Source organism: Penicillium macrosclerotiorum (assembly GCF_028827735.1).
Source record: "Penicillium macrosclerotiorum strain IBT 26536 chromosome Unknown utg000002l_segment0_segment0, whole genome shotgun sequence".
In the NCBI taxonomy this organism is placed as follows: Eukaryota; Fungi; Ascomycota; class Eurotiomycetes; order Eurotiales; family Aspergillaceae; genus Penicillium; species Penicillium macrosclerotiorum.
This window is the reverse complement of record NW_026643082.1, coordinates 3,457,834-3,482,761: the sequence shown is the minus strand read 5'-3', so window position 1 is coordinate 3,482,761 and position 24,928 is coordinate 3,457,834. Positions and strand designations below refer to the sequence as shown.

The window sequence follows — 24,928 nt, the reverse complement described above, 5'->3', positions numbered from 1 at the left end:
ACTCCCCAAATCCCGAAGATGATCCTGGCCAGGGATCTGCTCGGCCCCAAATCTCCCGAGTGTAGCCGCCCATGTCCATCGACGCATCGCCTCTCCGTCTGACAAGCTGCCAACATCCCAATCCCCCAGCATGGAATCACCGACATCAGACCTCCTCGCGGGACCACTCAGCCCCTTGCCCCGTCGTATCTTCGTGTCTGTGCTCATCCGGAATGAGCGTACGTGGCCGCCCTCCCGCCTTGCCCCTCCCACCCTCTCTGGAGATACATGGATGCTCCCGGTCGGCCATGCAGAGCGACCGCCCACTAGAGCCCCCTGCGCATAAGAAAACACGACGGCCTTGCCAGTTGGACCTGTCATCTGTGCAAGGGAGCAAAACCCTCGACCAGTCTGACCGCTCCAAAGGCAACCCTGCGCTTCCTCTCTTTCCTTTTCCCCCGCCTTCAGCCGCCTTGATTTCTTCAGGAATGGGACCTCAGATGCACCTGACATAACCGTCAAACATGCAAGGATATAACAGCAATATACCGTCCTACGTACTACGAGACCAACCAAGTACAAATGAGGGGAGATCCCGAGCATCGGGACATCCCAGCCAGTCAGCATTCGAGGGCCTTGAAGGCGGGACAAGTCAACGACGTCAGAGAGGCGCGATCGCCGATCGGGGAAAAAAACATGATTCACGTCTTCCGCGATAAGTCGAGCGATAAGCGGACCCCTCTCCCCAGCCCCAGCCCTGCAGGTACCTGGACTTGGTCGACTCGGCCCTCGACGTGGCGCCCTGCAGCGGGTAGGGTGCCTGTGGCCAGTGAGTGGTACCTACATGTACAGGTACGGGTCCTTTTTACAGTGCCCATGCGCTCGGCCAATCAAGCGCTGGAAGGTCGTAAAGGCTCTTGTACAGAAAAAAATGCATGTACCGCGTCCGCCGGGCCAAAGGTTCCCAGGTTGCGAATACATTGGGTCCTGCTAGGAAAACGCCTTTGCGATGGGCGTGCTCGCGACTCGGTACCGCTTTCCCTGCAGGTGGTCCGAATCCTGATCTGGACTGCTGCATCCTCCCCTTTATCGTAACAATGGGAGGGGGATATTTTAGTGAAAGCCGATCAGCGGTTCGGCTGTTGCTACCGTCAAGTTAGAGCAATGGTATCCACGCGTTTCAGGATGAGAGTCGGCCATTTTGCACCCCCCCAACCCCCTCACTCTCTCCCCAGAATCCGGATTTCTGGTCTCCAGCCCGCTCGATCTACACGCATATACCGTGACTACCGGCTCGAGGAAGACGTTCCGTCTTTCTCCAGCACGAATCCAGTCTACGACATGATGTATTCAGCATCCACTGTCCCCAATCTAGCGTGCGTCTAAGCGGAGTAGTGCAGCACATCATCTACGCCGATGGTGGCGTCACGCCGGACTCTATTTCGGTTTCTTACAGAGCCAGGAGAGCATCCAGTTTCAATGGAACCACTGAGCATCGCAGCGTACAGTCGAGGGGCGAAGAGGAATGCAGAGGGGGGGAAAAGGTTCAGGCCGGAAGCCCGCGAGTCGAGTATTCCGTGGCGGAGAAGGTATACAGGATTGAGAGACGGGACATGGGACGGAATAGAGTACATTAAAGTGCCGGTGTACCGTGGGCGACAGGCAGAAGACAGCGTCATGGTCGCACCTAATTCCAGTAATCCGGGATAGCAGAGAATATCCCATAGCAAGTTGTGTATACGATGTAAGGCATGTACCAGCGTGTGCCGTTCGACTGGATTTCTGGGGGGGCAAGGGAGGAGGGGGTACATGCGCCGATCATCGAGATCAGCGTCCTGCCGTTTGCAATCAAGTCCCCGCCCTTCCTTCCCCCCACTTCGACTTGGCAGAGGCGGGGTTGGACGGCGAAAAAGAGCAGCACCTCGCTGGGAAGGTTTCTAACGACGCAGGCACGGCGCAATGGTCGAGTCGGCGGTCGGCGGGCCCTGAAGGTTCAGCTGGGGACGGGGATTGACTGGTTGAGTGGCCTGGTGATCGCTCTGAGGGCCTGAGGTGCGACTGTGAAGCACAAACGGAACGATCGGGATCGGTGACGAGGCTGGAACTCTATGTGGCCTCCGCGTTTCTTCAGGTAAGATCGTACCAGAGAAGATGCAGATGCTTTTGGTCTTGTGCAGAGGAAGAGGAGGGAGAGGAGTGAGCTGATCCCGTACAGTATTTCCGAGAAATGGTGTCACCACCTACAACTCTTTCATTGTTTCCTGAACCCCGAGGCAGGTAAGCCTCATTTGTTTCAGAGATGTAACGTAAATTACCGGACTATCTCAATAGCGGGGGATATGTTTATTACCTGTAAGGTCTGATCAAAATTCCGTCTATCCTGCGACTACTCGGTAGTGTCGAAGCCCCCTATCAAAGCTGGACTGCCACAGAGCATCATCACTCTGATTATGTTGGAAACCCTATGTGAAAATCTATTCGAATCCCCGACTATTCCCTCTTGATAGATCTGATGTATCCAAACTAAAGTCTCTAAATAGTGATGCCCTATATTGTATGAGGTATAATCTAAGAAGACAGCTCGATAGAAGGTAAAAGAGCGTGACCTAGATCTACATGATAATTACTGTTATATTAGCTTAAATCATAGCTTACACTACCTCGTCTACGTGGATAAATCGAGGTATGATAACTAGATAGAGTTTAGAAGAGATAGTCTGTCTTATTTTAATCTAACAAGTATGTAAGTATTAAGATTCTATCGCGACTAATAGTATCAAATTCTCTCTGTATATGTAGTAGCTTTTAAAATTAAGGTCTCATAACTTCTTTTCCGGGATAAATCTCTAATTAGACCTTAAATAATATTACTATTTTTTAAGACTACTTTTCTATAATACCTCTCCTCATTCTTCTGTAGCTAGACTTCGTACTAATATTTCTACAGCTTAGCTATTATTTATCTACTCGACTATATATAAAACGTAGTCGAAGAAATATTTCTTTAGATATAACGTTCTAGAAGTATCAGAGAGGCGATAAAGCCGAACGTAGCAAACTAACTGTTCTTAAAATTATAGAAAAACCTTTAAAGAATCCTAAAGGGAGTAGAAGAAGCTGGTTTCGAATAGCCCTATAGGTCCCGCGCTAGGTCTAATGCTTCGTTAGCGGCACTTTTAGTTTTAGGTGAAGTTCACTAGTCTAATTAATTATTTTTAAATAATAATTAAATTAGCAAGGGATTTATTCTAGCAGACGCTGCCTACCTGAAGCGACTATACTATAGTTCTTCGGGTTATTCTTGAAAAGAAGAAAAGGATTATCTCCTATAGTACAAGCGCCTTTCGAAAATTAATAAAAGTGTCTTAATATCTAACACGTAAGCCTAGAAATGTAGATATACCTGCTTATAGCCCCGAGTCTATCCTCGAGGGCGCGGGATAGAGAAGTTCAGATAGATTAGGTAGTAGAGGGACTACAAAGGGGATAGACGATTTTCCTCTTTTATCGCTTCTGCATAGAAGTTAATCATGCTTATGTATATTGTTAATAGTTATCTGAATTAGAAGTTTCTCGCCGAGACAGTAGAGATTAGTCTACATCAATAGCTAGAGCTGTGTAAATTGTTCGCATTTATGCTGGAAGTTCCTAGCCATCTTCTAGTACGAGCATGTGGTATATACCTTCATCCTGTAAATATCTGTATTCGCAAAAGACCGGAAAATCGTTGTTTCCATTAATTTCCCAACAAGGTTTAGTGCGTTCGAGCATGGGAAACAATGAAAGAGTGTCGGTGGTGACACCGATTCTCGGAATTACTGTATCCTATGTCCTATGTCCTATATACTATCTGCTACGTGCGAGGCCCGTGTTTTGATGTATACTGTATTCTGTATACTGTATGCTGAGAATCCCCTTCAAATCATCCAGTCTGGATGAAATGCAAGATTCGGGAATCTTGATTTCTCGAATCCGTGCCCCCTTCTCAAAGAATCCCTGCATCGATCAATCTCTACTTCAGGGAAAAATGTATATCGGAGGCGCGGGAGGCTGTACTGTCATCAACGGGATCCCTTCGACGCCTCGGGGGAGAGATCTGATATTTTGGGCTTCTCATCTACTCATCTACTCAGATACGTCCTCTGCATTTTCTGGAAGGAAGGGATCTCCCTGTATGTGCTCGAGGGTGGACTTTGGACCTCCCCGAGCCTCCGTCATGGCGAACAGGGCCCGCCTGCATCCAGGTCCAGGCGCTGCCTCTTTAACGGGCACGCGGAGATTTTTCTTTTCGTATCAGGGCGGACCGTTCGGAATTCACCCCCTACCGCGTAACCAGGCCCTCGTAATAGCCCTCGTACCAAGGAGAGGGCGCAAGTCCATGATTGTATGATTGTATGACCCTATTCTCACCAGCGCTTTCCTTCTCTTCCCAACCCTCTCATGTCCCCGGTATAGATTCCCTTTTGTTTTCCGGTTTTCTGTTTTTTCTGTTTTTTCTTTTTTTTTTTTTTTTTTTTTTTTTTCGTCTCTTATTCCCTTGGCCGCTTTAACTTTTTGTGTGTATTTTTCTTTTTTTGCTTTGCTTTTTTTTGACTTCCTAGGCTTTCCAAACGTTGCCTTCCCCCCACTTCCCTGCGAGTGACCTGCGGATGATACATCCATGCAGTCAATGCAAGGGGGCGGATGCCGCATGGGAAGGAAAATAAAAATCAGTAGATACACCAATGCGAACGGCCCTGAGCATTACTGCGCCAAACATAGAAACCAAAAGCAAAAAAAAAAAAAAAAAAAAAAAAAAAAAAGATTCATACTTCTCCGTTTCAGAGTCAAGTCGTAGTGGAGAGAAGAAGTAGAGGAAGAAGAAACTTGTGACGAACGGGTTCGGAGGAAACTAGGACTCTCTACGTCGTCCATCTATACGGGTTGGTTACTAGTTAGCCCCTCCCCCTTCGTCCCTTGTGGGGAAAGCCCCCAAACGCCCGCGGTCTCGACCGCGATCGATGGCCACGGACCCAACGACGTGGCGGGGCTGGGCAGCCCCGTCCCAGGGTCTAGGAGCGAAGTCAACGTCAAAGACTTTTTTTTGGAGAGGTTTTCCCCCTCTATGTAGTTTCCCCGGCCCCATGGAACAGTCTTCCCACAGGAGAGAACGTCTGGAAACTGGAACTAGAGCTATCACTGGAACTGGAACTGGGACTCGGGCCACCGGTCGCGGGTTGGTGGATTGGGTGGATTGGGTGGTTCCCGGGAGCTCGGGGCACTGGAGGCGCGCGCACACGCCGGGAGGACGAACGAGGACCCTGGAGAGTTGGATGGACTATGATTCACCATCCAATCTGGTGCCTGGTGCCTTTACGGGATCGCCGTGCCTGGGGATCGAAAGGTATCTCCCAGGTATGGTATTATTGCTGGTATCTATTTTCTGGTCTCCCTGGCTGCCGGATGACTGGACTGGTTGTTCACCGCTGTGGCCAGGCTATACTTCGTCGCGGGATATAGCATAGGGATGCTATCTATAGACCTGATGGACCCTGGAGAAGCCTATAGATCGGAAGAGGGCCTGCCGGGTCTATTAGCGCCTCGAGGCTTCGAGGGGGTGTGAATCACAGAGCATATTCGAGCATCGTATCATAGTATCATAGTATCATAGTATCATAGTATCATAGTATCATAGTATCATAGTATCATAGTATCATAGTTTTTATAGTACCGTAGCATCATCGCACCAGCGCATGTAGCCTCTCGCCTCTCGACTCTAGACTCTCGAATCCAGGTCGACGAGAGCCTCGCGATGGTCCGTGGATCTGGTGAAACGATGATTCGCATCGGTACGCCCGGAAGGGGGTTCGCGTGTCTATCCATGTCTGTCCATGTCCCTTCTTCGGGGGCTCTGGACTGCTCGTTTCGCCTCCCGATAAGCCTCGTTCTCGTCGTCACCATTCTGGCCGCCCCCCTCTCCGTCTCCGCGCTTACGGGTGTCCCGGGCGTATAACGGGTTTCACTGGTTGACTGGTTGACTGGTTGAACGGGTTCAACGGAATCGGGTTTCAACTCCATGTCATCGGTCTGTCGACCGGTCTTCTTTTCTAACTCCTGACTCCCTGAACTCCTGAACTCCTGAACTCCTGGACTCCTGGACTCCTGGACTCCTGGACTCCTGGACTCTTCGGCTCTCCGTTTCTTTGCTCGCCCGCGCTGCCTCGACGTGGACTCCAGCTGCTCCCTGACTGAGCGGACCTTCAGCTGTTCGCCAACCTGAAACACCTCCAACCCGCCCCCTCGACCTATCCGAACGAGTCCTTCCCTTTCGCCTCCCCCTCTTTGCCTCATTCTGACTCTTCGTCTCCCCATCTGTTCCCTCTTCTTCCCCTCTTCCTCCTCCCTGGAACTGCTTCTTCCCCTTCTGCCTCCTCTCCAGGCACACATTCGGGTTTCAGATCCTCCTCAGCCCACCGATCCTCGTCTCTATTCTCCGATCTCCCGCGTGGCGGTCTCTCGCAGGTTTTCGAGAGATGCTTGCGATCGACTAACCCGCGTTCTCTTTCCTCCTCCCCCTTCTCTCTTACTCCTTTTCTTACTCTTTTTCTTGCATCTCACTTCTTGACTCTCCCTCTTCCTCTCTCTCTCCCTCTCCTTCTACTTCTACTTCCTCTCTGCTGCTGCAACCCCCCCATCCCCCCTTCCCAACCTCCAAAGACCTCCTTGCGTCGTCGCTGCTTTGGCCCCAACCCTTTCCTTCAACTGAATCCTGCTTCAGGGCACATTCCAGCTGGCGGGTCCCTGCCCCCCTCCCCCACAGAAGCCCAGAATCCAGAGCACACACACACACACACATACACCCACACCCGTCCACCCACACATACACATATACACATATACTCACGCATACACTTACACACCTCGCCTCTTGCCCTGCGGTCCCGGGCAGGCCCTGAATATCGTATGTATGGAATATCTTCTCATCTACAGATCTTTTACTGCTCCCCCGTAGTGGCTCGGGTTACTGAACGTTCTTGCGCAAATCTGTACAGTGTCCGACCTTTCTCTCTCTGCCCTCCCGAGACCTCCGTAGCGCTGTGACGCCAGCCGGCGACGGATAGCACCCTCCCTCCAGAGTCGGGAATCGAACGGATTGGGTCCCCTTGCGACCGTGGGAGGATCGGGCGGCTCTCTTTCCCTCCCGGCTTTATTCCCCTCGGATTCGCCCCTCTGGCCCCTCCGATACGAACAACCTTGACATCACCCGCCTCCGCTCCCCTCCTCCTCCTCCTCCTCCCCCTCCATTACGTCGCCATCATGGCCTCCTTTCTCCCTGTCAACAACACGGCCACAACCGAAGACCACACCATGGACGGCGCGACTACCCCCCGTGCGACCCCGAATGGCGTGACAGGCCTCCAAGGCCGGCCGGCCCTGGCGGAGCAACGCCCGGATGCCGGCCTGAAGACAGCCAGAGAAAGTGAAGACCCCACGCGGGTGCCAGGACCGGGTCACTCCAGGACGACCTCGTCTGTCTCCGACGATGCGATGCACGGCGATTCCGACGGAGAGCGCGACGGCTCCGATCATGACGCCGAGCCGGGCAGTGCGCCACCCTCGAAGAAGAAAAAAAGGACAACGATTTTTTTGCACAGACTTCCCACCTTGCAACTTGAGTTTTACCCGCAGCGAACATCTGGCCCGGCATATTCGGAAACACACCGGCGAGCGGCCCTTCCAGTGTCATTGCTCTCGGCGCTTCTCCCGTTTGGACAATCTCCGGCAACATGCGCAAACCGTCCATGTGAACGAGGAGATTCCCGGCGATTCTCTCGCAGCCACGGGCACCCGCTTCCAGAGACAGGTGCGAACGGACCGAGTACGCCCACCGGGTCGGGCGCGAGCAGGAACTGTCGGTAGTCAAGGAGCGCACAGCCGTGGACATAGCAGGAATCTGTCAACGTCGAGTATTGCGTCGACCACCTCGACCTTCAGCCAGCCTCCCGAGCTTCGACGACGACCGCCGCCGTTGATCATGGCCAACGACCCGACGACGCGCGCACGACTCGGGCTTGACCCCATGGGAGAACCCCCGAGCACGCCGCCGGGTCAGATACGTGGGATTTCAGGACCCTCCGCCGGAGGCTCACCTTATACGCCCTCCAACGTTTACTCTACTGGCACGGGCGCCAGTCCATCTTTTACTTCGCCGATGTCGTCGGTGTCCCACGGATTCTGGGAAGGCAAGACCGCGGCCCGTCGCCTGTCGGTGCCCACCAGCAGCAATCCCTTTCTCGCCGCACAGCACGGAAATACGTATCCTCCTCCATATGCCAACTCACCCACCGCTCCTCCATATGCAACTGCTACGGGAGTGTTCGCTAGCCCGACCAGCAGCCACTATCCGCCCTCCCGAGATGAAAGTACCCTCAGCGCAGCCGAGGCCGAAATCCGGCGACGGACCTGGCATCCTTCCACCTATTCAGCATTCGGCCGGCCTTCGACCAGTGGCCTCAGCCAATATCATACCCCTGATACGGTCCAGACACCATCTTTTGCGGGTAACCACTCGGGAGAACAGCCGCCACGGCTGCCTGGCATTGAGAGCTTCGACAAGGTGGTCTCACAGCAACGACCTCTGACCCCTCCCACCCGCAAACCGAGCCCGATGCAGATTGACAGCCAGCATCGTCCACCCCCACCAACTGCTAATCATGGATTTGGCCCTGGGTACAACTATTCCCAGCCCTCCGTACGCCCGGCACCGCCCATCTCGGGTCCGGGGCATCGTCGCGGCCATGTATCATGGGACATGTCACTGCATACCAACCTGACAGGCCTTGATATCCGCGACCGACGGGCGTCTCGGGATGCCTCCCAGTGGAGCCAACAGACGATCGCCGAGCTCCAGAACGTCTCATCGCGTCCCTCGTCTTTCTACCAACCCACCTTTGGTCCAACCGCCGAACGAAGCCCCGAAGAGCACCGGGGTCATGCGCCCACCCTCTCGATCAGCAGTAGCCGCCCGGCCCAGACCTCTCCCGAAGACTCTAGTAGCAGCGAGGGTGTGCACACCCCGTCCACTGCCTCGATCGAATATCACCCTGCGATTGTGCATAGCAGTGGATATATTGAATCGCACGACTCCATGCCATCCGACCATACGCAACCGGTAGGAACTCCTCTTCGAACAGACGGCTCTCGCCCCGGTTACTAATGCCGTCATAGATCTGTGGTCGACGGGCCTCTCACGCCGACGGCTATCCGGGTCATGCTACTCAAGAGCCCCGGACCGATGTCTTCTCAGACTCTGCCGCCCCAGATTCGGGCATGGGCCGCCTGGAGGCGCTGGTTGCGGTCGCGACCAGTGAGAACAAGGGAGCTGCCAAATTGTTCTTGTAAATTGTGTATATGACCAAACCGGCCGGAAGGAGCCCTGGGCGGCTCTCTTTCTATATACCTTTTATCACTCTCTTGATCTCGACCGGGTAGATCATACCTCAGGTCATTTCTCCATCCCGACTCTCTCTCTCTCTCTCTTTCTCTCTGAGCCTCCGGGTTCATCGGGTTCATCCCATTTCTCACCATCACCTCTACCTGTCTCCCTTTTTGCCATCCCCACCTCTTTTTCTCTTTTGATTTTAGGAGGATGCGCTTTCATGCCCTCGTTTCTAGAGGTTGCAGAATCCTTTTGACGACGTAACGACAATGATGACTTTTCTCGCCCTCCTTCTCTTATACATGAACCGTTCTCTTATCAATCCTGTTCGGGAGTAATACGTGTGTGCCTTTGTGGTTTTCTGTTATCACTTCACCTGTTTGCAGGCTCCGGTTGACGTTGTTGACGTTGATGATGATGATGATGATGATGACGATGACGATGTTGTTGTTGTTCTCTCAGTGTCACCGGTTTCTCTGCTGCATGTCCTGGCGTTTCAAGCTGGAGCGTATGGATGGCATCGTGTGCAATGACGATACCCTCATGATGATCAATTGATGTTCCCTCCCACTTCCAAATTTACAACTCCATCTATTCTCACCTCTTTTCTCTATTTCCTCGGTCGCGGTGTGGTTTCGATTGTTCCCAGCACACGCTGCGGTGTCTTGTCTCTCCATTTCTGATTTCCTTCGACTTTGACGAGTTTCCTTTCTGTCGGTTCTCTGTTTTTCACTTCTTCTCTTCTTCGCGCGGTGGGGATCTTCTCGTTCCCGTTGTTGTCTTACTATACTCCCTTTTGGTGGATCCTGTCCTGTCATGTCGTTTATGTCGTTCACGGACGTTACCCGCACCTTTTGATGATATCGTTATGGCCCCTCAATGTGACTGCAAATGCCAATACCAATGCCGTTTTCTTCTCCATAAATGTAGCTCCCTCATTTTCTGCGAGTCCTGCGAACTGGGATTCTGGGGAAACGGGACCTTAGAGCAGCCACCCCTGCATTACGGTGCATTGCGGCCAGAGCTTCCAGCCCCGCCAGACCCCCGAGATCTCTCATTCGGTTCGTTCTTTCCCGTCTTCCCTTCTTCACGATGGAATTTTCCCACCGAATGTGTAGGGCTCATCCAAACGGAGCCCGTCAGTTTGAAGTGGGGGAACCTTGGTTCATGCCGTAGCACTCGGAAACTATACTAGCTCGGCGATGACCAGCCGGTGACGTCGTTGCAGGTCCGGGGCCGTGGGGCCCAGCCGGGTCCCGTCTGGCGCCGGGCTAATAATAATATTCCCCTACCCCGAACCTTCGAGCTGTTCGGGCGGGAAGGGGGAGGAGGGCTGTAGTGAAGAGGCGATGTAGAAAGGAACTCGATAGATCAGGGATACCACGACTGGCAAGGAACGAGTGGAACGCGACTGTGCAGCTGTCCAGCACGAACCCTCTTTTTCCCCCTCCCCTCGCCTGTTCTATTCTCGCATGTCTGCCGCGTCGAGCCCTGCCAGACGCAGGAATCGACCCTCGCGAAGCCGGTCTCGCCCAGCGCCCCCCAGCCCGGGAACACAGACGTCATAGGCCTCATAGTCCGGTGACCCCCAACCTCCGCGTTTTAAAGCGTTTTAAAGCGTTGATGTGCCGGCCCGACTTCTCCTCGCCATCTCGACTCGCTGCTCGTTACCACGCCTGTCATCCCAAATTACCCCAAATTACCTTCATCACCCTCCAACCACCCAACCGTCACCCTCCTCAACTCCGTTAATTCCCCCCTCGTTCCCCCATCATGTCCAAGAGCCGAACAGGCCTGTACATAGGTCTCGCCGCTGCCGGCGGCGCAGGTTACTACTTGTACCGCGCGGGCGGCGATGTGCGGGGCGCCAAAAATGAAATGAAGAGTATGTCGCCGTCCCGTCTGCCCTGGTCCAGATTGGGCCGCGAAGAAGTTCATGCTAATCAGAATCCCCCCTCCTCAGTCGACGCTGACAAGGCGCGCGAGAAGCTCCCGCGCGGCAGCGATGCAGAGAAGATGGGCCAGAATGCCGGTAAAGAGGCCGGTGCAACGGTGGATGAAGCGGTACTTGCCCCCTTTATTCGCCCCGTTCCTTTTGAGAAGCTCTCTTTGTCGTTGTCTTTCTCTCTCTGCTTTCCCACAGAGCTACATACATGTTGCTGAGAATTTCATACTAACTCCATGTTCGCCATCGAATCAGATTAACAACGCGCGCACCAAGACCAAACTGGACGAGCGTATCCCCGCAATGGCCGAAGACGGCAAGAAGAAGCTGGACGGCCTGCGTCAGGATGCGCGCGACCAGATCAACGCCACGGTGGACAAGGTCGACCGGACCGTGGAGGAGAAGGCGTCCGATGCGAAGGGCACTGTCTCCGGCTGGTTTGGAGGCAAAAAATAGAATTGGCCGCTCCTCTGTACCCATCTGAATGTCGCTCTGCTTTGGTTTTCATGTGACCGAGGGAGAGTGTATTCGAGCGCTTCTCTTTCTCGTGCGCGCTTGCTCTCCCTCCTGCTCATCCTCTGCCTCTCCCCTGCCATCTCTCTCTCTCTGTCTCCGTGATGGGTTTCCATGTGAAAGGAAAACAATCCTAAACCATAACCCTTTGATGTCTTCATCTATCTATCTTAAATGGAACTACGAATTGCAATTCTGATGGAATATACGCCCCAGTTGGGACGAAGTTTGTCTCGGGATCACAAGCGTTGAAAAGTAGTCGCAGATTACGGAGAGGAGTATAGTTAAGTTGGTCGAGTCTAGATCTTGCAGGACTGTGGAGCCGAAGTGGAGACCCGTTGCCCTTGCAGATTTGAGAAAATAGCATCAACCGCACGAAGCTATCATGCGATGCGAAACATCGTGTCATGGATCGTGTTGTAGCTTCATCGTATGCCGTCCAGCCATTATTTGATACATTGGCAAACCAATTTAATGATTGACCACGCCGGTCGGTGTGTCTTGTTCCGGTGGGCAACATTCCCATGCCGGACGATTACCATAGTGACGAGAATGCTGCTCCCCACCAATTCTGATGGTCGGTCATTTTGACATACGAGTATTTTTTTTATCTTAAATGCTCCTTCATGTTCATTGTGGTCAATTCGCGATTCACTTGTTCGTTTCTTCTTTTTTGGTGTCTCGATCGCGGTCTTAATCCTTCGACGCGTCATCTAACCGAAACGGGCCAAGGGCGTCTCACAACGCGACTCGACGCGTCTCAGGGAGTTTTTCGCCCTGTTTGAACTCGGGTCTTGTTAAACCACCTCCTTCCCTACTCCCTCTCTCACACACACTTTCTCTTCCCCATTATCCACGCTTTCCTCTTATCTCCCTCACTAATATTCGGTACCTCTTACTTGGAGTATACTTCCAGTTACATTTATCGGTCGCGATTTCCTCAGTACCACCACTCCACCCCTGAATCCGGCCCCGCGTCCACTACAAAAATTTGCAGTCGCGATGCTGCGCACCACTCGGCAGAGCAGCCTGCGCCAGAGTCAACCGGCAATTCAAAGCTTTGCCAGGGCAACCAAGGCTGGTGTCGTGCCGCAATTACCTGCCAAAAAGGTCGCATCTCTCCCCGTTTCACCGTCGAAAAAGCGAAAGCTGCAGGAGCTCGAGAACGTGGACACTGCGGGTCGACCATCCATCGAGGACGAGGAAGCCAACACCCCGTCCAAAACCTTGAAAATCAGCCAACTGTCGGTTTCCTCGCCCCGGAGCGGCCACTATGCCTCGCCCAAGCGCACCCCGAGTCGCCGCTCTCGTGTGTCCGCCGTCGCCACGATCGACGAGGCTCCCGCAACCCCTTCCAAGCAGCGCACTCTCCCCTTCGAAAAGATTGTCCCGGAGCCCAAGCTGGCACCCCGTGCCCCTTGTATCAATGAGTTCCTAGATCTACACTCCGCGTTTGTCCAGGCCCTCTCCATCCACGCAGCCCACAATGGTCCGAGCACCCCTGCCGACCTCAGAGAATTCCTCCCCAGCGTGACTCGGATCTGGAAAAAGCGCAAGGTGCAGACCAAGGATTTGCAACGCCTGTTGGGCGTTTGGGAGCACAGTCTAAAGGCGAAGGACGTGTCTTATCGTCTCGCCAATTACGGGCTGGGTAAAATCTGTCTGGAGCGCATGGTGCAGGTTAACGAACAACCTCCTGCCCTCCAGGATGCCTTCGAACAGGCCCTGGACCTGCTCTGGGCCCAAGCTGAACAGGCCCTTGAAGTCTCGAAGGAAGAGTACCGGCCAACTTGGTTCCTGGAAACCATGGATCTGGCCGTGATTCACGAATCTCTCGCCCCCTTCTCCGCATTTCAGCGTGGCCAGCAGCGACTACAGGACTTGAAAGGCGGCATCATCCGAATGAAGATGGAGAAAATGCGCGCTGACAAGGAGAACGTTGGCCCTCGATCCCCTGCAGCCACGAACACCCGTCGGCAGGGACTTCTGGACCGTCTCAAGAACAAGGAACTGCGTCAGTCAAAGCTGCCTCCTCCCCCAACGAAGAAGGAACTGGTCCGCCAGTCAGCCTCGGAACGTGTGGAGGAAGTTGCAAATATCCTAGCTCTCTTGCGTCCGGCTTGTTATAGCGGCACCGGCATCAAGGCGATGTTTGCTTCGCAGCGCAAGCCCTTCAAGCTGGAGACGATGATTGAGCATGTCCGCGATTCTGTCCGAACCCCGATTCCGCGCGACGAAGTGGAAATGTGTCTCGAAATTCTCGCGGATGCCCGAGTTGCCGGTCACTGGGTCACAATGGTGACTGTCAACGAGATGCGATCGGTCGTGTTGAAGTCCTGCAAAGACGTCGCGGCCAAGGAACTTCCAGCCAAGGTCGCTCAGTTGAACGCCGTGGCAGAGAAGTCTGCACCTTGTGTGCAGGCCCCTGTGTTGACTCGTATCTGATAAACTTGTGGTCGGTGGAAAGTCCGGATCTGATTTTGTTGTTAACCTCGCATCCGTGGAGCTGGTCTCGCATACGGTCTTGCATTTCAGCGTTTTTGTTTGATACCCTGTACGGCAGCGTAGTAGTTCACCTCTCTATTACGCTCTATTACCGCATGTTATATTAGCCATTAGCATACACCATAACTCATAATCAAGACTATCAAGAAAGATCAATCCCTTTCTTTACGAGTATGTAGGTATTTTCTGTATGACGTAGATATTGCTTGGTTACTGTCCGTCTCCATGGCCGTTGTCGATTGGTACTTAACGCGCGACGCGTCGCACGTGACCGCGTCGCCAACAGACCGCGTCTGGAGCTCATCCTAAACCATAGCCACAACTCCTAGGCCCAGCAATTATTCTCATCCCTTTGCTGCAGCGGATTGCAGAATTGCTGGCAAGATGTCTTCTCGGCCTGACCTGAAGGTAAGTAAATACTTGCAACCTAAATCCCATTTCGCCCCCCTTCCCCCAAAATTGTCGCTGATCAAACGGTTCGCTGGAACCTCGATAGGTCGACGACGAAGTCGGTTTCATTCGTTTCTACCGCTCTCTCCCCGAATCAGACAACAATGAGACAATCCGTGTCTTCGATCGCGGAGACTGGTACTCCTCCCACGGTGCCGATGCAGAATTCATCGCCCGTACGGTATACAAGACGACCTCGGTGCTCCGGAACCTGGGCCGCAGTGAGACCGCCGGTCTTCCATCCGTCACCATGAGCGTCACCGTGTTCCGCAACTTCCTCCGCGAAGCCCTGTTCCGCCTCAACAAGCGCATTGAGATCTGGGCCTCTGGCGGCACCGGCAAGGGCAACTGGAAGCTGGCGAAGCAGGCCAGCCCAGGAAACCTGCAGGACGTGGAAGAGGAGCTGGGCAGTGTTGGCGCGTTGTCCATGGATTCGGCGCCGGTTATCTTGGCTGTAAAGATTTCTGCCCGCGCCGCGGAGGCCCGTAACGTCGGCGTGTGCTTTGCGGACGCAAGCGTGCGCGAGCTCGGCGTCAGCGAGTTCCTCGACAACGACGTTTACTCCAACTTCGAATCGCTGGTCATTCAGCTCGGCGTAAAGGAGTGTCTGGTGCAGATGGACTCGACCCGCAAGGATGTTGAGCTGGGCAAGATCCGCGCTATTGCGGACAGTTGTGGCATCGCGATCTCGGAGCGGCCCGCGGCAGACTTCGGCGTGCGTGATATCGACCAGGATCTCACGCGGCTGCTGCGTGATGAGCGCTCTGTGGGCACCCTGCCGCAGACGGAGCTGAAGCTTGCTATGGGCTCTGCGTCGGCGCTGATCAAGTATCTCGGCGTCTTGACAGACCCGACGAATTTCGGCCAGTACCAGCTTTATCAGCATGATCTGTCACAGTATATGAAACTGGATGCTGCTGCGCTTCGGGCGCTGAATCTGATGCCTGGTCCACGGGATGGTGCTAAGAGCATGAGTCTGTTTGGCTTGCTGAATCATTGCAAGACCCCCGTCGGCAGCCGTCTCTTGGCGCAGTGGTTGAAGCAGCCTCTTATGGACCTCGCGGCTATTGAGCAGCGACAGCAGCTTGTGGAAGCGTTTGTTGTCAATACGGAATTACGCCAGACCATGCAGGAAGAGCACTTGCGTTCGATCCCGGATCTTTACCGGCTTGCCAAGCGTTTCCAACGGAAATTGGCCAATCTGGAGGATGTTGTCCGAGTATATCAAGTCGCTATTCGACTGCCAGGATTCGTCAATGCCCTGGGAGATGTTATGGATGAACAGTACCAGGCCCCGCTCGAGAAAGAGTATACATCCAAGCTTGGAGCTCACTCTGACAGCTTAGCAAAACTGGAAGAAATGGTTGAAACGACTGTGGACCTAGATGCGCTGGAGAACCATGAATTTATCATCAAACCTGAGTTTGACGAGGGCCTCCGGGTCATTCGCAAGAAGCTTGACAAGATGAGGTACGACATGGATATGGAACATCGCCGTGTTTCCAAAGACTTGAACCAGGACATGGAGAAGAAGCTCTTCATGGAGAATCACCGTGTACATGGTTGGTGCTTCCGCCTTACTCGTACGGAGGCTGGTTGCATTCGCAACAAGAAGGGGTACCAGGAGTGCTCGACGCAGAAGAATGGTGTCTATTTCACCACGTCGACTATGCAATCTCTCCGCCGTGAGCACGACCAGCTGTCTTCCAACTATAACCGCACTCAGACTGGCCTCGTCAATGAGGTCGTCAATGTCGCCGCTTCATATTGTCCTGTTCTGGAACAGCTCGCTGGGGTGCTAGCTCATCTGGATGTCATCGTCAGCTTTGCGCATGCGTCTGTTCATGCCCCCGCGGGATATGTTCGTCCAAAAATGCACCCCCGGGGAACAGGCAATACCGTACTAAAAGAGGCGCGCCATCCCTGCATGGAGATGCAAGATGATATTTCTTTTATCACCAATGATGTTTCTTTGATTCGAGACGAGTCCTCTTTCCTCATCATTACCGGTCCGAACATGGGCGGCAAATCGACCTATATTCGACAAATCGGTGTGATCGCCCTAATGGCGCAAACAGGCTGCTTCGTCCCCTGCACAGAAGCAGAGTTGACAATCTTCGACTGCATTCTCGCCCGAGTCGGTGCCAGTGACTCTCAACTGAAGGGTGTTTCCACATTCATGGCTGAGATGATCGAAACGGCCAACATTCTCAAGTCTGCCACCTCTGAGTCTTTGATTATCATTGACGAGCTCGGTCGTGGAACGAGCACCTATGACGGATTTGGCCTTGCCTGGGCTATTTCAGAACACATTGTGACGGAAATTCGCTGCTTTGGTCTTTTCGCCACACACTTCCACGAACTGACTGCTCTGGCGGACCGCTATCCGAAATCCGTCCAGAACCTGCACGTCGTGGCTTTCATCGGCGATGGCACTGAGCCCGAGGCTGATGCGGACGCTGAGACGAAGAAGAAGCGCCAGGTCACTTTGCTCTACCGCGTGGAGCCCGGTATCTGCGATCAATCGTTCGGGATTCATGTCGCAGAGCTTGTCCGCTTCCCAGATAAAGTCGTCAACATGGCCCGTCAGAAGGCCGATGAGCTCGAGGACTTCACAACTTCCACTGGGGAAGGTGCTGAACAACAGCAGCCGACTCCTTCGCTCGAGAAGTACTCCCAGGAGGAGGTCGAGGAAGGCAGTGCTCTCCTTAAAGACATGTTAGTGAAGTGGAAGGCACAGATTGAAGGTAAAGAGCTCTCGTCTGAGCAGAAGCGCCAGATTATGCGCGATCTTGTTAAGGGCGATGAAAAATTACAAGCGAATAAAGTGTTCCAGGGTATCAAGGCTCTGTAATGGTTATGGATTGAGATAGTCGATTATGCGGACGAGGCTTTGTCATGGAGTTTGGCGTTCAAACGGGACTCTAGGGGAAATTCATCTTATGAGAGTTTAAGCTTGAATCTCAATTTCAGGCGTTTTACTTCTTTTTGTAAACCTTAAGCTTTCCTCTATTTCGATTGTATCGTGCTTTGGACGATGTTTTCAGGTGTCGCGTCCCGCATAGATCCAGGGTCAGTCACGTGGGGAAACCTTAACGGTCTAGACGCCAACGCGCCTCGGAGCAACCAGGTCGGCGGCTTGTCCAAAGCTTGTCTGTTGTCGGTTTATTCGCTCGTTCATGACTTTCATCAGGCACACTGTTCCATCCGACCTATTTTGATGCTGTCTTGCGATCCTTTCGACCAGAACCCATAAAAATACCTCCAATCCACCTTCCACTCCGCCAGCTATGCGTGCTAACTAAACCGCGGACCGCTTGAACCACCCTGATTCATGCACCCCTTTTCTATCCTCACCCTTGGGATCTTTGTCGCGGGCTACATCACCGCCAGGTGGGACTTAGTCACCCGTCTCTACGAATTGGCCATCTTCGCCTGGGATCACGGTGTTGTGGTACGTAATCCTCGGAGGTTCTCGACGACCCAGCAGCCCCTCCTTTCCCCCCGTCGCCCAATTTCAGTTTGATGTATAGCGCTGTCAAGATCGTGTCGCTAATATTTCTTTGTCAATCACTTTCAGACAAGAACTTTGAAAGGATTCTTTTTCTTTCCGTATTCTTTTTCCTCCTGGTCCTGCCCATCAATCACCTGGCTGCCAAGGAGCGGAATCTCGTGAGCTTCCCTATCCACCAACATCGGCAGCGAGAGATCGTCTTTATGGACCAGCATGATCTTCTCGGCTGATATTTAGAGCAATGGCTGACATCTTCCCGATGAACTAGCACCCGCGCCACGTGAACCTCGGTGTCTCCGCGCGCGAACAGCTGCGCCGTCGAGGCTCGTTCTAGGGGTTGAGCGAAGGATGACAACATGCTCATGAGCGATGGCTTGTTGCGGGTATTTTGGCCATATGACCTTCCCCGATCGACGGCACCGGGCGTGATTGTCGGCTGGCGCAATTCGGAGCTCGACGTATTCGTGCTCACAGTTTTGGAAGATGTCGAGGTGGGTTTCAAATTCGGGTTCTAGATTCGGTGTTGAACGAAAGCTGACCGCCGTATTTAATAGCCGCGCAATGTTGACAATGCCCTGCGTGCTGGAATCCTCTTTCGAAATGCTCCCCATCCGATCGTTCGCATTTTCACTCTCTGTGGGCGGTCCCAAATGCATGTTCTCGGCTCAACGAACTCGGGCTCTCCTTCGACCCCGTTCAGCCCTTCCCATCTCTACGTGAAGACACCTCCGTCATCAAAGACGCCACAGATATATTGTCCCTCGGAAGCGAACATCTCAGTCCAAGTCATCATGTATGATCGCCCGCATCCGACCCGCATGGAGTATATGTCTTTGGATCCGATTTCTCTGGCTCTCGGGGATAAAGCGAATGCGACGGAGAAGGATAGCTCGATAACCAACAATATTGAGTCGGAAGAGGAACGAGAGAAAGCTCGATCTCGAGTCTTGGTTGAAAAGCTCAAACTACACACAGTTGTCAGGCACATTCCGTCTCAGAAGGAGCAGGCCCTTCCCTTGATCATCAACCAGGTCAATTGTGCCTATGAAATGGCACAGTTGATGCACAAGAACAGCCACCTCATCGGAATCCGTGCCAAGCGGAGCATGAGCGTTGGAGAGCGCGTCGTCGAATCCGCAACGACTCTGTGGGGGTTCATTGTTCTATGCATCGCTCATGTTTTCTGGCAATGGATCTGGCCGGTTGTCACCCGAATATTTGTGATAGGGCTTGTGGGTCATCGATCTGTTGCCGAAGTCGTCCTTCAAATTCTTGAGTGGCGGGCTCGACCTGATGCTGCTGCCCTGAAAGATATCTCCGCAACCGCCCAACAGGTTGACATACGGTTACAGCAATTTTGCTACTGGCCTATCCAATATGTCAAACTTCGGCAGAGAAAGGACAATTGGGAAAGTGTGACAACCAGCCATCCGGATTATATTCGGTTCTATAACAGTCTGTGGCTTGTTGCCAACGATGTGATCATCGGCATTGCCCTTGGGTCATATATCATTGACAATGCGAACTGGGTTGCCTCCCAAATAAACACTGTGCTTACTGGTTGGACTGTGGAGGGGTTGCAACGCACCATTTCCTGGTTGATGGACTGGCCCGCTGGCTTGAAGCTGAACAACGAGCTTGCAGCTTTCCTAGGTGACCTCTTCCTATGGGTGATTGAGAACTGGGCTGCCTGCATCGCCAACCTCCAACCGTACCTACCGCATGTCATTTACGTTGTTGGCTGCTCCAGCTTCGCCGGTGCCAGCATGCCTATTGCCCTCTTCTCTGATCTTCTTTCGATCCTCACCGTCCATATCTATTCCTTCTACATCGCTTCTGCCCGCATTTTCAACTGGCAGCTCACCATCATAATTTCTCTCTTCCATCTGTTCCGCGGGAAAAAACGCAACGTCCTGCGAAACCGAATTGACTCATGCGATTACGACCTCGACCAGCTCTTGTTGGGAACCATCTTATTCACCGTCCTCTTCTTCCTTCTGCCCACCGTCATCGTCTTTTACCTCACCTTTGCATCCGCCCGAATGTTGATCATCTCCATGAAGGCTGGCTTTGATACCTGTCTAGCATTTTTGAACCACTTCCCTCTGTTCGCATTGATGCTGCGCGTGAAAGATTCAAGAAGGCTGCCTGGTGGCATCCGGTTCGAGCTTCGGGAAGAACACGACAAGAACGCAGCGGGCACAATGCCCTCAACCGCTTCTTATATTCATCTCGAGGTTCGTCCGCAAGCTTAGCTTCTAAGTTTTATGACAGGTTCATCAAACACATACTGACCTCTTCTTTCCAGTCCATACCCCTGCCACTGCGTGCCATGTTTGACCAGTATTTCCAGCTGGGCCATCGACTCCGCAAGCACTATTTAGCTCCCCGCGTCATCTTCTGCCTTATGACTGGCCGCTTTGTACCGCCCATCCACCGCCGAAATCTGTACAGCATGCAGTATAGCATGCTTCCTGCTCGTCGAGCGGGCATGGTTGAGGTTTGGTCGATGCTGACCCAGCCCAAGAAAGGCAGCAACGGGGGCAGTGGCTCAGCCTCTATCGGTGGAGGTATGAGCACCCTCGGCAATCCGGTTCCGAAAGTCCCGCTGAACTTTGGGCAGGGCGATGTTCGAAGACGGAGCCATCGCTGATGTTGGGTCTGATCGGTGACGGTCTTAGTATATATATCAACCAGTTTTCCATTACTTTTTAATCAATTTCTCATGCCTTTACTGGACCAAAATATAACAAAACTCCTGTTCTGGTAACAGATAGTTTTATTGTTCTTGGCCAAGCGTTTCCCACATTAGGCTTCACTGCATGGCGAAAATATATCAACATTACGAACACAGGATGAACAACACAATCGTATGCTTCACAATTCTTGCTCATTCAAAACACTATTCCTAAAGTGGAGTCTCAATATTTCTACTCCCTCTTGGAGACTATTCTTTGGGGAGTATTGACACTTTTAGAGAATTTCAGCAAGTTGGTTCACATATATATTGAGATCTTAAAGGCTCTTCATTTGTTCTTAACAACACCCCCCCCCTCCCCCCAATTGAACATTTGAAGTGCATCTCTCTGTGGACAGTCTTGCCTTACCGACGTCTCTGGTAACTTTGTCATCTATTGATTCACTTATGGTTTCTAACGGCGTCTTGTGTTTGTTCAAAATAGTCAAGGACGGTCCTTGAGCCATAGGCTGGCGGGCCACCTTCATTTGATGGGAGTACATGCTATAAAAATCTTCCTTCATAGAGTGGTAAGGTAACTTTGCATTTTATACCGTCACCAGTGTAAGGAGGCTATCCAATAAGGGGGGTTTAATAATCCAGCTTTAGCTCGAATGCCCAATCTAAAATTATGCAAAGCTTTCTTATATGCATCAAATGCTAAATATTATACACAGGGGGGGAGAACAGAGGTTGTCTGTAGTATGCACCGAACCAATTCGCTATTGACAAACAGAAAGAGAAGAGATTAAAGAAGAGAGATGATTATGAAGAGCCAAAATAGGATTCACGACTTTTTGAGGAACTCAGAGTCAGTTTCACTGCTACTCTTTCGAGCATCATCCAGCATGGTGTCGATACCCTTGTCCTTAAGGGATTTCTGTACAAAGAAAAGTTCCATATTAGAATAATGAGGCCTGTTCTGATGTTAAAAACAGTACTCACAGTCAAGCAAGCCTTGTATTTCTTAAATAGCTCCTCGCAGTCGTTTGATGTAGTGTTGCCTCGAAGATATTCTGTGTTATCATGAGCCATAGGTAGCATATTGGAATATTTGACCCTTGAACATACTCTCACTGTACCATTTAAGGAAACAAGTGTCATATTTCCTGATAACTTAGAGTTAATCACTGGTCTTTTGGCACAATCGACAAAAGCTGAAAGATCGGCATGGAACCCACTCTTTGATGTCGTTGCACTCAGGAGCAATTGAAGCAGCCATATTGGTAGTATTGTATAGAGTTGACAGTGATATGTTTTAACAATTTTCAATCACAATAATTTCACTCCTCTCAATCACCCGTCGGAAGACTTGTTGCAGAGGAAAGTCGCCACGGAGGATGGATCGGAGGTCGGCCAATAAACCTTGGCAAATGGACTGCCACGGCCACCAGAAGGGGAAGGCGGTCAAGGCGGAGGCCTTCTTTGTTCACTTTTTTCGTAGCTGCATCGCTTTCTGTAACAAATCTAACAGTTGCTGCCGACAGTGAATCTGCAGGTTGAACTGCCATGGATTCTGCAGAGTTCAATCCCTTCCAGGAGAAGTTAACTTCTGCCTTGGTACAAGTGACCCGCACTGTGGGCCAGCTGTCGTCAGAGGATCTCAACTTCCATCGTACTTCCAGCTCGGAATTTGCCGAGTCGCTCGACGAACAAAGCGAGCGCATTCTTGCGCTGACTTCAGCTGTCCTTAAAGCTGCTACTGTCGGAACTGGTGTGGCTGCGCCAAGACTTGAAAATGAAGATTCAGTGGAGGATAACTGGCGTGGTGTGGTGGATGTGATCGACTCGCTTCTTGAGAAGGCCGATGCCTGCCTGGATGAGTTCACTGGGGTAATCAAAAAGTTGAGCCCATCGCAGGAGGAGCAGGCACCCGCAGTCAAGAAGACCTCCAAGTTCCCAACTATCTATGACTATGGTCCATCAAAAATCCCCAAGCCACAGCTGAAATTCGACCATCAACCTGACAATTCCGATTTGGGTCCCTTCCTTCCTCTCCTCAAGAACAAGCCGCATGCAAATATTCCATTAAAGAAATCGTTGGAAAAAAAGCAAGTCGGCGGTGCTTTCATACACCCTCATCCTTACGAGAACGAGATCCGCAATGCGCAGTACCCAAAGTCCGTATACCAGACCTCCCCACCCATCGACTACCTGGCTTTCAACAACACGACTGCGACCTTTGTTGATACACTTGATGGAGTCAAAGAAATGCTTGGAGAATTGAAGAAAGCACAAGAAATTGCGATTGATTTGGAACACCACGACGTTCACTCCTACCATGGCCTTGTGTCCTTGATGCAAATAAGCACCCGCGAAAAGGATTGGGTTGTTGATACCTTACAGCCATGGCGGGAAGAGTTGCAGATTCTCAATGAAGTATTTGCGGACCCGAAGATCCTGAAGGTTCTTCATGGATCTACCATGGATATTATTTGGCTACAGCGTGATTTGGGCCTATATGTGGTTGGCATGTTCGACACCTTCCATGCAGCTTCTGCTCTAGGTTTCCCAAAGAGAAGCTTGAAATTCCTTTTGAACAAATTCGTTAATTTTGAGGCCGACAAGCGATACCAAATGGCCGACTGGCGTGTTCGCCCTCTCCCGTCCGGCATGTTCGACTATGCTCGATCGGACACCCATTACCTCCTTTACATCTACGACTGCCTACGAAATGAACTCATTGAAAACTCATCAAATGACGCAAGCCTCATTGATTACGTCCAGGAGAACTCAAAGAACGAAGCACTGCAACGCTATGAGCGCCCAGTCTATGATGCGACGAATGGTCAAGGTCCTGGAGGTTGGTTTGACTTGCTCTCCCGAAATTCCGGACCTATTTCCAAAGAGCAATTTGCGGTCTTTCGGGCCGTTCATCAGTGGCGTGATGAAGTGGCACGGGCTGAAGATGAAGGTTGGCAGTGTGTGTTTCCAAAGCATATGCTTTTCAAGCTTGCTCAGGTCATGCCTCTTGACATGGGAACCTTGTTGCGTACTCTTTCGCCTGTGACTCCTATCACGAAGAATCGAGCCATGGACTTGCTAGCTATCATCAAAGAGGCGAAGGTCGCCGGGGCTACCGGTCCGGAGTGGCGCGATATTGCACCTCGCCCCAAGGCCATTCTGAATGATGTCGCAATAGATGCAGCGGAAATTGAGTTCCCTGTCGCCGAGCGTTACGAAACATCTCAGTTCTGGGGTGATGTCTGGGAGATCCAAGAAACCCTTGCTCCGAAATCGTACTCTGATATCGCATCAGCTGAAGCCCTCCGGCTTTCTCTTCCTTTGCCACCCATGCCGACAACTATCTCTGAGGCCCGCGAAAAACTCGGAGTTCAACCCAGCAGCAAGCCTGTCCCTGTCTCTGAACCAGCCCCAGTCCCCACTCCGGCGCCCGAAGAACCCAAAATTTTCACTGTTAAGGAACTTGGTGGTCCTCGCAAGAGGAAGGTTGCACAGACTGAAGTCCCGGATCAAGAATCATCAACATCCGATAGCTCAGAGAACATAAGCAACGACACCGACTCAGACACGAAGCAAAATGAGAAGTTGCGCAAAGAAAAGAAATCCAAAAAGTCTGCAACGTCCGCCTCTCAATCCGAATCAGAGTCGACACCATTTGATTATGGTGCCGCAGACTCCATTCTCAATGCACCCTCCGCATCAAACCGCGCAGTACAGCCAAGGAAAAAGCCATTCAACCCATACGCCAAGGCAATGGAAGCACCCTGGGGTGCACGCAAGCAAAAACGTAATGATGCTGGAAAGTCATTGACCTTCCGCAAATAGGCCGGTCTGGATCTGCAACTTACTTTGGTTTCACGAAAAAAAAGCATCTGTGTGGGGTTAGGTCTGATTAGATTTCTC

At 52.1% G+C, this 24,928-nt stretch overlaps 7 protein-coding genes across 7 annotated transcripts; 6 read left to right on the top strand and 1 right to left on the bottom strand.

The window, feature by feature from the left end:
- Window positions 1-7,275: 7,275 nt before the first annotated feature.
- Window positions 7,276-9,360, top strand: N7462_002398 (C2H2-type zinc finger protein; the record flags this gene model as incomplete). The annotated part of the gene is made up of 3 exons (XM_057074124.1): window positions 7,276-7,564; window positions 7,614-9,130; window positions 9,187-9,360. The coding sequence occupies 3 exons, from the start codon at window positions 7,276-7,278 to the stop codon at window positions 9,358-9,360; spliced, it is 1,980 nt and encodes a 659-aa protein (XP_056937765.1).
- Window positions 9,361-11,170: 1,810 nt separating this feature from the next.
- On the top strand, window positions 11,171-11,798 carry N7462_002397 (uncharacterized protein; the record flags this gene model as incomplete). The annotated part of the gene is made up of 2 exons (XM_057074123.1): window positions 11,171-11,485; window positions 11,598-11,798. The coding sequence occupies 2 exons, from the start codon at window positions 11,171-11,173 to the stop codon at window positions 11,796-11,798; spliced, it is 516 nt and encodes a 171-aa protein (XP_056937764.1).
- A 1,059-nt stretch (window positions 11,799-12,857) lies between these two features.
- Window positions 12,858-14,300, top strand: N7462_002396 (DNA replication factor Cdt1 C-terminal domain-containing protein; the record flags this gene model as incomplete). The annotated part of the gene is made up of 1 exon (XM_057074122.1): window positions 12,858-14,300. One exon carries the CDS (start codon window positions 12,858-12,860, stop codon window positions 14,298-14,300), a length of 1,443 nt encoding a protein of 480 aa, XP_056937763.1.
- A 444-nt stretch (window positions 14,301-14,744) lies between these two features.
- On the top strand, window positions 14,745-17,664 carry N7462_002395 (mismatch repair ATPase MSH2; the record flags this gene model as incomplete). The annotated part of the gene is made up of 2 exons (XM_057074121.1): window positions 14,745-14,768; window positions 14,857-17,664. 2 exons carry the CDS (start codon window positions 14,745-14,747, stop codon window positions 17,662-17,664), a joined length of 2,832 nt encoding a protein of 943 aa, XP_056937762.1.
- Window positions 17,665-18,144: 480 nt separating this feature from the next.
- Window positions 18,145-20,977, top strand: N7462_002394 (phosphatidylinositol N-acetylglucosaminyltransferase; the record flags this gene model as incomplete). The annotated part of the gene is made up of 4 exons (XM_057074120.1): window positions 18,145-18,264; window positions 18,672-18,815; window positions 18,879-20,561; window positions 20,633-20,977. 4 exons carry the CDS (start codon window positions 18,145-18,147, stop codon window positions 20,975-20,977), a joined length of 2,292 nt encoding a protein of 763 aa, XP_056937761.1.
- An 871-nt stretch (window positions 20,978-21,848) lies between these two features.
- N7462_002393 (uncharacterized protein) lies at window positions 21,849-22,283 on the bottom strand (the record flags this gene model as incomplete). Its single annotated transcript, XM_057074119.1, has 4 exons — window positions 21,849-21,941; window positions 22,007-22,077; window positions 22,133-22,170; window positions 22,243-22,283. The coding sequence occupies 4 exons, from the start codon at window positions 22,281-22,283 to the stop codon at window positions 21,849-21,851; spliced, it is 243 nt and encodes an 80-aa protein (XP_056937760.1).
- A 287-nt stretch (window positions 22,284-22,570) lies between these two features.
- Window positions 22,571-24,850, top strand: N7462_002392 (exosome nuclease subunit RRP6; the record flags this gene model as incomplete). The annotated part of the gene is made up of 1 exon (XM_057074118.1): window positions 22,571-24,850. The coding sequence occupies one exon, from the start codon at window positions 22,571-22,573 to the stop codon at window positions 24,848-24,850; it is 2,280 nt and encodes a 759-aa protein (XP_056937759.1).
- Window positions 24,851-24,928: the final 78 nt, after the last annotated feature.